General features: G+C 40.6%; 1 protein-coding gene across 3 annotated transcripts in view; it reads right to left on the reverse strand.

Moving 5' to 3' along the window:
• The window catches only part of pard3bb (par-3 family cell polarity regulator beta b), a 198,765-nt gene that overhangs the window by 71,671 nt on the left and 110,724 nt on the right, over positions 1-16,370 (reverse strand). For all 3 annotated transcript variants that reach the window (XM_069698895.1, XM_069698896.1, XM_069698897.1), the window contains exons 19-21: positions 15,457-15,685; positions 2,055-2,165; positions 1,308-1,691 (exon numbers count right to left, since the gene is read on the reverse strand). In XM_069698895.1, coding sequence (XP_069554996.1) covers positions 1,308-1,691; positions 2,055-2,165; positions 15,457-15,685 — 724 coding nt within the window. The remainder of the gene's footprint in view (positions 1-1,307; positions 1,692-2,054; positions 2,166-15,456; positions 15,686-16,370) is intronic.

Raw genomic sequence — 16,370 nt, forward strand, 5'->3', positions numbered from 1 at the left:
AGCCTGGAGCTGTCCATCAAACACGTTCACTTCCTCGACAGGTACAGAAATAAGGTGGATGCACGTGTGTGTGTGTGTGTGTGTATGAGTATGTGTGTGGCTGTGTCTGTGAGGATATCTGTGCTGGCACATATATACAGAAATACTGTAAGTCAGCTGTGACTGACATTATAAAGGGTAAGGCGTCAGTATTTTGAAGCTGCGAGGAACACACTGAGCCCTGTGAAGACTTTCTTTCTTTGTTTTGTTTAAATATACACACATATACACACACACACACACAAATATGTATGTCAGTGGACACTTCAGTACACAAGCACTCATACTGAAGCTTAAAGCAAGCCAAAACAATTCAATCTTTCCTTTTTGTGTCTCCATCCCTCTATTGTTCTAAAACACACACACACACACACACACACACACACACACACACACACACACACACACACACACACACACACACACACACACACACACACACACACACACACACACACACACACACACACACACACACACACACACACAAGCCTGTTGCAGATAAATGCGATTTAAACAGGAAAGGGGCAAAGAGTGGAAAAAATATGAAGCATCAGCGAGATAGTACAGCATTGTAAAACTGGAGAGACAGAGGAGGAGAAAGAAGGTGGATTTAAAGTGCAAAACAGTCAGAGGATATTTATCCGTTTGTTGGGCATGACTCTACTTGCTTTTGACACCATTTACTTTTGTGGATTTTCTTTTCCCACTGCAGATACTAACCCCTCAAATAGGTGTTGTTACTATAGCGATACCAGAAAAAAAAAACTACCATGACGTCATCCTCAGCGTGACGCAAACACCCAACACGCAAGCACAACACACGCATGCAGTGACGCACTGATTGCGACGATTCTTTTCGGCTTAGCTCAATCAGGAACCTCAAGAGAGCCGACAGCAAAAACAGATTCAGGTACCACGATACTATTCACAACTTCTGCCTGACAGAAAACTAAGAAAACAAAGTAGGTCGAATTGAGCTGACCTGAGCTGGCACCGGCAGAGGAAACAGGGCTTCTGTGACCACAAGCCATTTCTGACACTTGAGCGACAATTACTATTCCACTATTCCTGCCTTCGTGGGGATCACTCTGTTGGTGCTGAACCTGACATCAGGATGGGACTCGGGTTTAAAAAACAAAAAAAACAAAAAAAAACCACTTGTACTTTATGAGATGTTTTATATGTTCAATCTATGTTTGAGAACAAACTGATTTATCTAAAGCTTTTTTCCATACTTTTGTAACTATATCCTGATAAGGTCTTACCTTTCATTAGCAGGAGCAGGAAGAGGAGCAGGAGAAGTTGTAGTTCCACCTCCCCTTGGTTTGTTGACTTTGGCATACAGCCTATCAAGGTGGTCATCGTCAGGGATGACTCCAGGATCATTAGCATGATTTTGATGTCCTGGATATCCAGAGGGGCCTTGTGGGGACGGTGTGCGGGCATGGGCGGGCTGAACTGTACTGTAGGGAGGTGACTGAGACAGCGGCTGTGGCACTGAGCCAACCTCTCGGTCCCTGAAGGATTGTATTCGAGCATAGTTGGGATCCGTGTCGTCATCCTCAAACTCTGGATATGCTGACCCGCCAACGCCTCCCTGCTGGTCTCTGGACCGTTGTTCATGCAGTTCAGGATGCCCTGCTTCAATTCTGAAAGAGAAATTAAGTAGCAGTTAATGCATGTAAAAGACAATGGCTACCACACAGACACTTCTTTAAACAAACCAAAACCCAAAAGCATACCATGAGCATAAAGCTCAAATATGACAGGCATGGAGCAACAATATAGAGAACAGTGAGGATAACAAGCGGTATAAGAAAGGAATGGCAGCGATACTAATTAGGGGTTTCAATGTGTTCTTTGAAAATGATAAGTGAGCAATTACCTGTGATCCACAAAGAGAGGAAAATATGTTTACAGACAGACACACACCTTCTATCAATGTACACAATATTTGAGTTTTTATGTCACAACAAAAAATCCTGAATCACATCTCTGTAGACTGTCCCCACCTCTCTCTTTCTTCTTTCATCCTCTCAAACTCATGGTCAGTCAGGATGTCTGACTTTTGTCGCTGCAGAGCCGCCTTTGCCTCCTTCTTCTCCTCTTTTTTCTTTCCGAATCTAAAAAGGGAGAAAAAGTGACATGGACAGAAAGATGGCTTAAAAACAAAATGAAAAACGAAAAAGTAATATACCAACTCTGTATGAGGATTACAACAAGTTTGACACACATGTAAACAGTTACATGAAAACAGATTCACACACTGTGTCAATCAGTCCAAGAGCTTCTGTAACTTATTATCAAGACACATTTTTGTGGTATGAATCTTCTCTCGGCTTCTCTCCGACTTCTCACTCAGTAACATACAAATAAATACAAGCGATAAAGATAAATAACACTGAAGCAACTCACAGTGGAGCCAATATTTAAAGTAATTTCACTCACAGTCGTTGAGTAAACACATACAACTTCTCATATGCTGCAGGTATAGGAGGCAAAAATAAAATTTAAATGTGTATTTGAAAATATAATGAACAAGCTACTCGACAAACAAACACATAGTGGCAATGTTCAGCTCTACATGTATAGGTTAATGGCTATTAACTGTATGTCAAAGTAGTACATGTGAATGCAAAAAAAATGCTGGAATAAATTGAGTATGGGCAATGCAATAAATTCAACAGACAGAGGATGTATGTAGAGCTATTCTTCAATAAAAATGTACTCTATTCAACCTAATCTAAATTCAAAGACAGAATAGACTCAGGCCTGTTTTAAGTGGCCACATATCAATACTCAAACCACAGTGTTCAGCGTCAACAGCGTACTCAGCACTACTGGACCCTGCACAACTCATTAACTGGATGGATTCATGGATTCACGCAAACACACACCTGGCTGAAAATCACGTACTACTACGGTACTGCTTTTGTAATGTTCATATCATTTTTTGTGTTGCGAGGTATTCAGATGGGAATTGGCTGAGTTGATATTGATGTGTGACCGTGCTGACGGAGGCCGAACGCATGTCAAAACAAAGGCTTGTCAAAACAGGCTGTAAATATGACACACGTCTAACACCTGAACAAATGACTGATGGAATCAATATTTCGCTGACGTCAGCAACTGATGTTCGCTTGTGGTGTCATATTTGAGGCAAGTCACTCTGAAGGTCCTTCAGAGAACAACCTTCAAGGGCTCTTCTCTCCGCGCTGTATGAATATTCAAATCGATCGGATACATCAGTAGTCACAAAGAATTAGAAACTGTCAGTCAAACAGGGATATTTTTGTCTCCGAGGTCATTAAGGAAATGTCCATTTATATATCAGATTAAGTGTATGGAGATACATGGTGTGTGAAAAACAATTGCAGTAAATGATGAATGGAACTGTATTGTTTTTTCCATTCTTTCCCCCCCTGAAACAAACAAAATACGAAAAGAACAAAATACTCATGGTATCATAGTAAATACTATAAGCATATACAGCCTGCTCAGATGCACATGCAAGAAAAAAAAATTAAAAGAATAACTCACAGAATCTGATTATACTCCAGCAGCTCTGCAGTGAGTAGGACATACTGTAGTTAACTGAGCCAGTCATGCTAAATAGTTAATATCTCCAACAAAGGAACTGAGACCTCATAATACACCTTATATTTTATACATCTATTCAATTTATTGACGTACTGTCTTATCTTTTTGTCTAGACTTCCGCTGAGCACTGATCACAGTACCTCCGAGTGTATTATTTAAAACAACATAAATGACTACTTTAAAGTGACTGTTTTGTTGCTTTAGCTTGTGCATATCTCTGCATGCTGTAATATAAAAAAAAAAAAATAAAAAAAAAAGTAATGTGAACGCTGGGGTTTCTTTGACATGTATAATGTGAAATAGCGGGTGAAGCCTATTTACCACCCATAGAGGGGGACTCAATGGACAATGAAGGGCTACAAGCATCTGTGCGCATTAACAGCATGCGTGTGTATTCGCCTCACAGGGGGCAAGCCTTGCTCTAATTACTGCTACCTACAGAGGATTACCCTTTCATTCAACTCTCTCTCCTACCCTGACTTACCCATATTTCACCTCTGGTCCTTTTTTTCCCCTTTTCCTCATTTCTTGCCTTCTTCTCTCTCATTACCCTCATTTCTGTTTCTGTCTATCGGTATCTTACCTCGCCTTCACCCTTTCATGTCACTGTCTCGTTTGACGTTCCCCTCGCTATCAAACACTACGCTCACTTAACTAAATCTCTATCATGCCCTCCTCTTCTTTCTGCTCCATTTCGTCCCGGTTTCCTCTCCACTGTCAGTTTATAATAAATGAAAAGACAAGTGGCTGAAAAGTGTTTGAGTTTTTTAAGTCGCTGACAGATAAACATGTAGATTGAGGGTAGACAAAAACGTGTATTTTAACCATGGACCCGTTGATCCCTAAATACATATTAGCCCCAAGATGATGAAGAAATTATTGAAAAAAATTGTGCAATTAGTGAAATCAATGCAAATTGTAACCCATATTTTTGTCCTTTCAAGATACGGTTAAAATTCCTGGTTATCCGAGCAAAACACTCAGAGATATTGGATAAAATTCAAATTGACTCCCTTGTCGAGCACTTTATCAGGAACAGCTGTACACCTGCTTGTGACCAGCATGATTATTTGTGTCAGATGAGCTGGCTTTGAATATTTTGGAGACTACTGATCCTCTGAGATTTGTATGCAGTGCAGTCTCTATAATCTACCCAGAATGGAGCGAAAAGCAAAAGAAATCAAGTGAGCGACAGCAACAGCAACAACTTCTTCATGAGAGAAGTCTGAGGACAAAGGCCGGACCAGTTTGAGATGACTGAAATAACTTATCACAACAGTGGAGAGCAGATAAACAGAATACATAGCAGTGGATGGGCTCCGACAGCAGATGACCACATCAGGTTCCACTCATGTCAGTCAGGAACATAAATATGAGTTGGCAGTGGGCACAAAACTAGGCAATTAAAGACTGGAAAAACATAGCTTGGTCAGATTGAGGATCAATATCTGCTGAGGCAGGCAGATGGCATTCACAGTTTAGTATCAATACCGTTAATCCATGGACCCAGCCTGAGTTGTGTCAACAGTCCAGGTTTCTGATGGTGGTGTAAAGGTGGTGTGGGGGGTGTTTTCTTGGCACACTTTGGGCCCATTAATACCAATCAATTGTAATTTAAATGCTATAACCAATCTGACAATTGTTGTTGACGATGTTGATCACTATATCGCCTCAGTTTACCAACCTCTAATGGCTACTTGATAATGATAATACACATAATGCAAAAGTCATGAACATGGACTCCAGTGGCCTGTCCAGTCTATTGATCTGAGTCCAATATAATACCAGTAGGATATTGAGAACCAGGATATTTCTAGCTTTAATGTTCAGTTGACAAATCTGCAGAATGTATGGGATTTTAAGTGCTAAGAGAGGCTCAACCGAGTATGGTTATACTGCTGGTGAAGCTTTGGAGCCATCTACAGCTATATACCTACAACATGCATTATATGCCTACTGAACACAATATGCTACTTCACTTTGTCACTGTCTTTCCTTCCTTTCCTTCTCTCCTTCCCAGAAGCCGCGGTGTTTACCACATTTTCTCCACGCGGTCAAAGCCAGATTGAAAACTAATTACAACAAAGAAGCAACCAGCTATGGAAGATTTACCTACACTGTGCAACAAAATTAAAGGGTAAAGAATAGTGAAATATAGAGGAGAAAGATATACACAAATAACAGACACCTGCAGCTTAATTAGAGCTACTCTCTCTCTTTCTCCAAATCCTTTTTGATAAGGCGATTATTCGACTATCCTGGGAACCAACATACATGAATTTGTATACCCACACACACACACACACACACACACACACACACACACACACACACACACACACACACACACACACACACACACACACACACACACACACACACACACACACAAAACCTGGACGTCCACAACACATTTCAAAATTTACAAGTTCGACATTATCACTTGAGCATCGTTTCACAAGGAATATCAGAGTAAGATTAGCAGCTGATTAGCAGCCAGTTAGGATGAATACATTATTTCTTGTTGTGTCATTAGTGGGAACAGAATAATGACTCGTGAATATTCATGAGCTAACACCACTGTCTGTATGGAAAGTATATGGCTACTCATTTGCATGTGCGAAGGATTTAATTAGAAATATATACACCCAGGTTTCTTAAAGCCTCCATCTGTGTAGGGAGAGGTAGGATGAAAAGGAAACAAACAACAACATTCAACCTTTCTAAATTTAATGTCTGACCAAGATATATTTGAGAATCTTTTTTTTTTTTTTTTACTGGTTACTGATTAAAACAAAAGGCAAAAATCAACATGAGAAGATGATTAAACTTTCACTGCCACTCTCTGAACATATTTTAAAAATTCAGTTTCATTAGGGAGAGCAGCCACAAGCAGGTACAGTATACCAACAGTAAAATACACTCCATATTTCAAAAACTTTGCTCCACAAATCATCAACACAGATGGTGAGAAAGACTGCTTACTTGTTTAGCTTCAGCTTAGTTTGACAAAGAGAGGTGCTGGTTATCATAATTGACATGCACGTTTATGTCAGACATGAATTTTCAACTTGTGCTTTCCCTTACATGCTCAGGACACAAACATGGTGTGGTTTCTTTATTTTTACTAAAAGTTTTATATTTTCTGCAAACAGAATGTACTAGTGAAGTCTCTCTGGACAATCACTGATGGCAGCATCATTATGCCAGTAGTCCAAACATGAATATATTTGGATGTTTTGTTGTTGACCGTATACTTCACATCTAAAATCGAACCTACACCAACAATAATCAGATTGAAATTCAAACAAACTTTATGGGCATGAATGTTATTGAATAATCATGTTTTACACGAGAAAACACAATAGATAATCATATGATAACAAACACAAAATACAGTACAGTCCAAATTATTGACCTTGCAGCAAACACCATGTAGAACAAAGAAAGTTTTACATTACTGTGTTAAACCGGTCTTAACAGTAAACTACGTTCACATGTACAACGATACAGACTACTGAGCAGAGCATTCAGAGGACTGACACTTGTGCATCTGGATAGTCCGTGTGTGGAAAACCCACTGACAAAGAATACATAAATTAGAGCAAACATCTGTGACTCACTTCACCTATTGTTTCTATTCTGCTGCTCTTCTCTCACTCCCTCTTTCTGCCGCTCTTTGGACACGCCTCCCTTTGCTATCATTGGCAAATGGATCCCTGAGGGAGCAGGTGATTGACAAGATTGCTATGGTGACAGAGCACATGCATGCACACGCAAACACACACACACACACACACACACACACACACACACACACACACACACACACACACACACACACACACACACACACACACACACACACACAAACACAAACACTGATGACTGGCAGGCATGACATCAGTCAGTGACACTCCAATGACTTCCTGTCATGATGTTTGATTGGCAGAGTCCTTCCCCTGTTTCAAGCATGTGCTCTCTAATTATGAAACAATGACAGGCGATGTCTGGTCAGAAGACCGCGTTTTTGAAGTCATCTTCCATGCACAAGTTTCGCACTTTCTTTACTAAAACCTGACCAGGTCATTTAGCGCTACGTTGCTAAAAAGACAACAGAGAGAAATATGCTTACTAATTAAATTTGCTATAAAATTCATGAGAAGCTTCACTTTTTCGATACGTAGTTAGAATCATCTCCCAAACTGTATCAGAATAAACCTCTGACTGTTCATTTTTTATCTATTTTTTTCAGTTATTTTTTGCATATTTTATATATAATAACTAATTTACTTAATTTACTCTTTTCATCACAGACAGCAGGAAGGAAGGAAGGAAGGAAACAAAAGGAAACAATTAATCATTTAAGTCAGACCAGTGTTATGGATCATCTAGTTTATCTGTTAACTGTTGACTTGTGTCTGAATGCGTAGCTCAAGTATGGTAAGTAGGAATTGGCAAATGAACATAATAATATGGACATAAAATGTAGCCGTCTTTCTGAAGGCAAAAAAAATACTGAAGGATTTGATTGTTTCATGAAATGTAGTTGGTCTAATTCTGCTGGCGAGAAGTCAGATATCATGCCCTGGTTGAATGCTAACTACATCAAAATACAGTGCATCTGGAAAGTATTCACAGCGCTTCACTTTTTCCACATTTTGTTATATTACAGCCTTATTCCAAAATGGATTAAATTAATTTTTTCCCTCAAAATTCTACACATAATATCCCATAATGACAAAGTGAAATACATTTTTTTGAAATTTTTGCAAATCTATTAAAAATCTAAAATGAAAAAAATCACATGTACATAAGTATTCACAGCCTTTGCCATGACACTCAAAATTGAGCTCAGGTGCATCCTGTTTCCACTGATCATCCTTGAGATGTTACTACAACTTAATTGGAGGTCCACCTGGTAAATTCAGTTGATTGGACATGATTTGGAAAGACACACACCGTCTATATAAGGTCCCACAGTTGACAGTGCATGTCAGAGCACAAACCAAGCCATGAAGTCCAAAGAATTGTCTGTATACCTCCGAGACAGGATTGTATCGAGGCACAGATCTGGGGAAGGGTACAGAAACATTTCTGCAGCATTGAAGGTCTTAATGAGCACAGTGGCCTCCATCATCCATAAATGGAAGAAGTTTGGAACCACCAGGACTCTTCCTACAGTTGGCCGCCCGGCCAAACTGAGTGATCGGGGGAGAAGAGCCTTAGTCAGGGAGGTGACCAAGAACCCGATGGTCACTCTGACAGAGCTCCAACGTTGCTCTGTGAAGAGAGGAGAACCTTCCAGAAGGACAACCATCTCTGCAGCACTCCACCAAGCAGGCCTGTATGGTAGAGTGGCCAGACGGAAGCCACTCCTCAGTAAAAGGCACATGACAGCCCGCCTGGAGTTTGACAAAAGGCACCTGAAGGACTCTCAGACCATGAGAAACTAAATTCTCTGCTCTGATGAAAGAAAGATTGAACTCTTTGGCCTGAATGCCAAGCTTCATGTCCGGAGGGAACCAGGCACCGCTCATCACCTGACCAATACCATCCCTACAGTGAAGCATGGTGGTGGCAGCATCATGCTGTAGGGATGTTTTTCAGCAGCAGGAACTGGGAGACTAGTCAGGATGGAGGGAAAGATGAATGCAGCAATGTACAGAGACATCCTTGATGAAAACCTGCTCCAGAGCGCTCTGGACCTCAGACTGGGGCGAAGGTTCATCTTCCAACAGGACAACGACCCTAAGAACACAGCCAAGATAACAAAAGAATGGCTTCGGGACAACTCTGTGAATGTCTTTGAGAGGCCCAGCCAGAGCCCAGACTTGAACCAGATTGAACATCTCTGCAGAGATCTGAAAATGGCTGTGCACCGACGCTCCCCATCCAACCTGATGGAGCTTGAGAGGTCCTGCAAAGAAGAATGGGAGAAACTGCCCAAGAATAGGTGCCAAGCTTATAGCATCATACTCAAAAATACTTGAGGCTGTAATTTCTGCCAAAGCTGCTTCAACAAAGTATTGAGCAATTGGGATATTGCGTGTAGAAATTTGAGGGGGAAAAAAAGGAATTTAATCCATTTTGGATAAGGCTGTAACATAAAATGTGTAAAAAGTGAAGCGCTGTGAATACTTTCCGGATGCACTGTATGTCAGTGTGCTGCCGGCTATTTAAGTGCTGCGGCTGTGACAGTACAAACTCTCACAGGCACAAGTCATAAGGCAACTTTTACAACCCCAAAGATATGCAGATTTATTTGGATTTAATGCAGAGCTCCCAACAATCAGAAAAAAACCTTCTGAAAATAATAGAGACGGCAACATCAAAGTAGGTCCATTTTCTACCATCAGCCTTTTCATCTACACACCAAACTTCCACACTCAAACACACACAAGCATACGGTATGTAGACTGGAGCTAATAGGCCTGGCATGAATCTCTGCCATTACAAGGCCCACAATGGAGCTAGTCAGTCCTAATGGGCCCCACCGTGGTGATGGACTAATGGTGCCAATGATGGAGCACTTTAAGTTTTACAGAGGTGTAGCATTATAACATGCTGGAGAGAGCACAGAGAGAGAGAGAGGAGAGTAAGAAGGGGAAAAATGGGACAAAATGGGGGAAAGTGTCATTACATGTATTAATTACAATAGAGCTTTCGCACCATTCGGTGCTCGGGCCCTAATAAGAAGTACAAATTAGAAGAAGAAAAAAAGAGCACACTCGAGGCTCAAAGACTGCATCCTTAATTATGTGGCTTTTTGAGTTGTATGATTCGCTGCGGTTGATGCCTTCTGGACAACAATTTTGGTTTGAATACAGTAGAGTAACACACAGATATGCACACACACACACACACACACACACACACACACACACACACACACACACACACACACACACACACACACACACACACACACACACACAGAGCATGAGAGCTGGATGTAAGTACAGCAGTGCATGATTACAAGCCAGCAGGCAACCAAGCATTCATTATCATAGATTCTCATAAATTCACACTGCTATCAAATTGAAAATGAACAGCGTGCGCACACACTTTGTGCAACACACATCAACAATCACGTAAACATGATGCACTGGCGGCAGCAGCAGTGCCCGTCCCCTTCTGGTAGACCTTGTCCTTTCTCAGTTACAGCTAATAGATTGCCATATTTTCATTTGCACTGACAGTCGCTCTCCCTCCCTCACTGACACGCGCGCACGCACGCACACACACGCACGCACACACACACACACGATAGAACAGATCGAGAACCATACTCTAAACCCGTGTTAAATATGTGCGTAGAGCACTAATATATGGTGGTGTGAACAGTATGTGTACATTTTACGTGATCTGAGGGGTTTTGGGAATTGTTTGAATGTGGGCCTTAACAGTCGGATCGAAAACAGAGGAACGATACACGCTTCAGAGAAAAAGAAAGGGTCACACAACTGCAGACGGTGCACACAAACACACACGCTCTCTGGCGGATTCACAGTAACCCCATGCCAACTATATGACAACCATCTGACTGTGTGACCAATCATGTTTTATCACCGCATGAATATTCATGATGGTAGGACGGTTACGGTGCACTGACACACACACACACACACACACACACACACACACACACACACACACACACACACACACACACGCACACACACACACACACACGCGCGCGCACACACACACACACACACGCACAAACAGATGACTGGCATATCTGATTGGCAGGTGGCAGCAGTTCGGATGACGGAGCCAGCTGTCCACTTTAAAGGGCTTTTTCAACAAACATTTAGAGTTACTGACGTTAATGCCTGTGTCAACAATGAAAACGGAACAGGTCAATAATTACAACAACTCTCTACATGCCATTGTAATATGACCCTTTTGGAAAATGGAAGTTTACAAGTGTGAAAACCAGCGAGGAGAGTAATTTAGTACAGGAAAAATAGAGCAGTAATAATGTGCCTTTGCAATTGGTGCATGAATGAAAAAAACAATGTAGCAGTTGGTAACTTCTGTTTCAAATGTAAAGAACCAGCCAATGATAAGAGCAGAGACCTTGGAGTAAGGCTAAGTATCCTATACTGTCTCTCCTGCAGACCATTAGGCCAATGAAAGGTGCCCTTAGATGAATATGACAAATCAGCAGTTCGGCCTGGATTGAACTGTACTGAATAGCACCAATTTGCCTTCTCAGTCTACCACCATTACATGCAATCAAATGCAGATAGAGAGCAGGAGCTGGAGGGAGCAGACGGGGAAGAAAAATTGGAATGATGCAAAGATTAGGGGGGTAGAGATGGAGGGAGACAGACAGCGAGAGAGAGGGGAGAGAGATGTTACAGGAATAGAGGAGAAAAGGTAGAGATTATCACTGGGCTCTAATCAAGACCCTCTTATGGTGATGAGCAACGAGGTGCGGAGGAAAGGTCTAAAAATATCTTTGGGTGTATTATATGGACTCTTAAAGCACTCATGGCAAGATGTGATGGGGGACCTGGTAGTTAGATGAAAGGATGAATGGAGAGACGGGTGCATAGAGGGAAGGCTTAGATTAAACTAGATAAACTGGTTCTCTGCAGTGCTCCGTAGAGGCTGTCCAACCCGTAATCAAGCAGAGTGGTGGCTGGGCGGGAGGGGAGATGGATGAACACACAAAGAAGGTATTGTCGTAACCTTCCCTGAACTCTGAAGCACTTAAAACATTGCTAAGACTGTAAGACAAAAGTAATGGAGTGGAGGAGGTGAATATAAAGAGATCTTTAGGTGTATCATGAAGTAGATATGTAACATAAAAAGAGCAGTAAAGGACTGTGAGACAGACAAGAGCATGAGTTATGGACATTTTGAGGTGTGAATATATATGTAGTCATAAGTATGTAATAGGTATTTATTGCATTGTGCCACCAATTTGTTATACAAATCACATAACAAGATTTAGACCTGATCGTATTTACCGCTCACAGAGTCTCAATCTGTATGCCATTTTGTCAAAATTGTGACAAGAACTTAATTGTTGCTATAGAGGAGGAATTTAATCAAATTAAATTCAAATTTATATTTGCAAATTAAGAGAATGAGCGGAATATTTGATTATTTTACAGAATCATGAAGAGAAAGAAAAGAAATTGGTTTCATGATCATTATGAATGAATGACGGTCACTACAGACTGGCAATTATTTTGGTAACTTCAACAGATTTGCTTACAACAGCATCAGTAAAATATCAGCTGTATCGACACCATCTCCACCACCCAAATGCTCCACTCAATGCAACAGGTAATATTGGCTTACAGAGATTGACATACTATATTTTTTTTGTTCAGCCTATTCTATCATCCCATCTCAAGGTTAGACACTCCTTTTAAATACACATAAATGGGCTTATAAATTGGCTGAATCATACTTAAAAGTATCATTGTACAAGTAATGGACTCAACTCAGGTCAAGTTAAACTGCAGCCAAAGCAAATGTTTTGAAATTGAGTTAAATCACGATCTTGGAATCCAATTCAGTTCAATTTCATCTTATTATATTCAAATAGCAACACATCACAACATAAATCTCAGGGCACTTAACACAGTGAAGTCCTGACAGCATTACGAGGATGAACCCAACAATTCAACAATCCCCACATGAGCCACAGCCTGAAGGAAAAACTCCCCTTTAACAGGAACAAAACCAGACGCAGAGGTAGGGCGTCATCTGCCTCGACTGGTTGGGGTGAGGGGAGAGCGGAGAAAGGAAATAACAGAATAGATATGCAAGAGACAACAGTGGGTATGGTGATGTGGCCAGTAACTGCAATGGTATTTTATTTGTGGAGATTGAAGCATCAATAGATTGAAATTGAAATCTCAACATCAAAGTCTCTTTTGTGAAAAGTAAAATACCGAGAATAAATCAAAGTTCTTGCTATGGAAACATTCCACTATGTTTACCACTTATGGAACACAGCTGTCAATGAAAAATATTGCTAGCAAGGTATTTGAAGGCCTTTTAAAATGCAGGTGAAGCAACCCTTGATCCAGTCTTCTGAATTAACTGTAATGCTTTTCCATGTTGCAAGGACGCTGTCATTTAAGGATTGGAGAATTGCAATAAAAAGCTAAATTTAAAAAGGAAAAGAAAAGACTTCAACGGTCAGAAAAGGTCACTGACGCTCAACTAAATTGTTTTCAAGCAACCCAAAGTTGAATTTTGAGCAGTGATGGATTGAAGTGGTTAAACACGGAGACAGGTGGGTAAACATTTACTGTAGGCAGAACTACAGCTGGCTGTAAAGAAAGAACACACTGTACGGTACACACTGCATACCTGCATTCAATAATCCTCACATCTGTTCATCTGCTTCTCTTTTTGTGAACAAAACTGATTTGAAGTAATTATGAACAGACTTTGGGTATAAAGCGCCATTTAATCAGTAAACCGCATAACGAAGACATCATTTCAACATCATAAAGGAGAATGTATCCACTCATGACTAAATACTGCAGGTATGAGAGAGTGAAAGCATTCTGTAATGAGACTGAGGAAAACAAGGTGAAAAAGAGATGAAAAAAAGGTGGTGACTTTCAAAGAAAGAGCATTAAACCAATTAAATTAGGGAAAATGAGTGCATATTAGTCTAATTGCCTAATATTTCACATTTAATAACAGGCACTTTTGAGATATAATTATTGTGATAAAAAGGGACTTCGAAATCTGGAAGTGTTTTTCTCTATTCTGGTTCACAGACTGCTTTTTGTAAGTGTATGTTTGAAAGGCAGCGGCTGTATTTTGTAGATCAAATTGCATTGCAAGTGTTTTTCTTAAGATCTCTATCTATGTAATGATCGCGTGAAATACCACTTCACATACAACCATGGTGAAAAAAAAAAAAACAAAAAAATTATATTAGGTAGCAATTAAGGTAGAAAGTACAAATTCCTCATTGAAACACTTTGCCCCATTCATGCAGGCAGCTTTTGCATTCACACCGGACAATATAGTGTTAAAGTTAATCACATGAAACAGTTCTGACAGATAATTCTAAAGGAAATTGGGGCACCGATCTTTGAGTAGTCGTCGTGTGCCTGGGAGCATGAAACGGAGTTTTAAAGGACATCAAAAAAGAGCTCAGTGTTAGTAGTATGAATGCATGAGGTGAGCAGAGATTGTGCTGAACTAGGTACCGCTACAGACAGAAAAATGCAAATTTACGTGTGGAAGACAAACTCCATAGACGTGAATTTCAGACATTAAGCAGACAGGATTGGAGTCAAATGGACTCTGTGTTGCAGTGACCCAAAGTGACCTGATGTTACGTTGTAAACAGAGTAAGGCTTTTGGACAGTGACATCTTTCCAGGCTTCCAATGACCCACATTCAAATAGCCTCAACCTTTCGCAAGTGTCTATGATTTCACTTGCTAAATTTAGTCCTTCTAATAAGTGTCCTGGTGGTCATTGCAGAAAACTGTTGATACGATTTGAAGGCTTATAAAAGGCTTGATACCCGCAATGGGATGCAATAGTTGGTGTTCTCCCCACCACTTGGACCCTGCACTCCTTATTTCTAAAGATACTGACTCCAGACTGAAAAGATGGTGCCAAGCTCAAGATGCAACACGGACTCAACCAGCTTCACTGCAAACCGGTGGTTGCAGTCCCACCACAGCTGTACGGCTCAGTACAGCTCTGCCCAGCTCTAAGGCTGGAGTGGAAATTCATCACATCCTGACTTGACTCGGTACAGTGTGACTAAAGCAAACCAAACCCCGGCAAATGGAAGAACCCCTTCACTCACCTCAGCAGGCCAAAGCCGATTTTCTTGCTCTTCTTTTCCGTCTCCTCAGGCTCCTCCGTTTTCTTTTTCTCTTTCTCTTTTCCTTTCCACTTGTTCTTTTCCTTCTTCTTTGTTTTTGGTTTCTTTTTCTTGTCTTTTTTGCCTTTCTCCTCCGTATGATCACCAACTCCTTGGCGGGATGAACTACTTGCAGGGGTGTCCCGGCCTGAACTTGGCTCAGAACCATCATCTAGAGGGAATGAAAGAAGAAGACAAATGTGGGGATTAGAGTGAGTGGGGGAGGAACAATTTTTTTTATAGCGGAGTAAAAGTAGTCAAATAAATAAACTACATTGGGTTACTTTTAAGTTCATGAGTTTGTTAGATTTAAATCAATAAAACTAGGGAATCAACATAAGATGACTGATGGAAACCCTGACGTTATGTCAAAGGAATAAACTCGTTGGAATGCTGAACCTGTTGATGAAAAATCAAACACTATTAACAAAACCTCACTGCATTACATACCAATGTACATTTTCACAATAACAGCCCAAATACAAACTGGCATACATTGTTCAGATTTCTCTACACATCCACAGCATATTTCTCAACCTTACAATGAATTAATTAACTCTAAGAAATGAAAAAACACGAAAATGTTCAAAGAGTAAACCGTCATGCCTCGTTACTTCTTTGACAGACTGGAGGCCTGGCCTTGAATAACAATGATCACACACACACACACACACACACACACACACACACACACACACACACACACACACACACACACACACACACACACACACACACACACACACACACACACACACACACACACACACAGAAGTACAGACAACCTGACAGATTTTTATAAGATAACCAAACCAAATTACTTTGATTGAAATTAATTTTCACATCAACCTTAATTA

This window comes from Brachyistius frenatus, unplaced genomic scaffold, assembly GCF_029030835.1.
Source record: "Brachyistius frenatus isolate BFR_SWC_R1_liver_20210118 unplaced genomic scaffold, ASM2903083v1 Contig_28, whole genome shotgun sequence".
In the NCBI taxonomy this organism is placed as follows: Eukaryota; Metazoa; Chordata; class Actinopteri; family Embiotocidae; genus Brachyistius; species Brachyistius frenatus.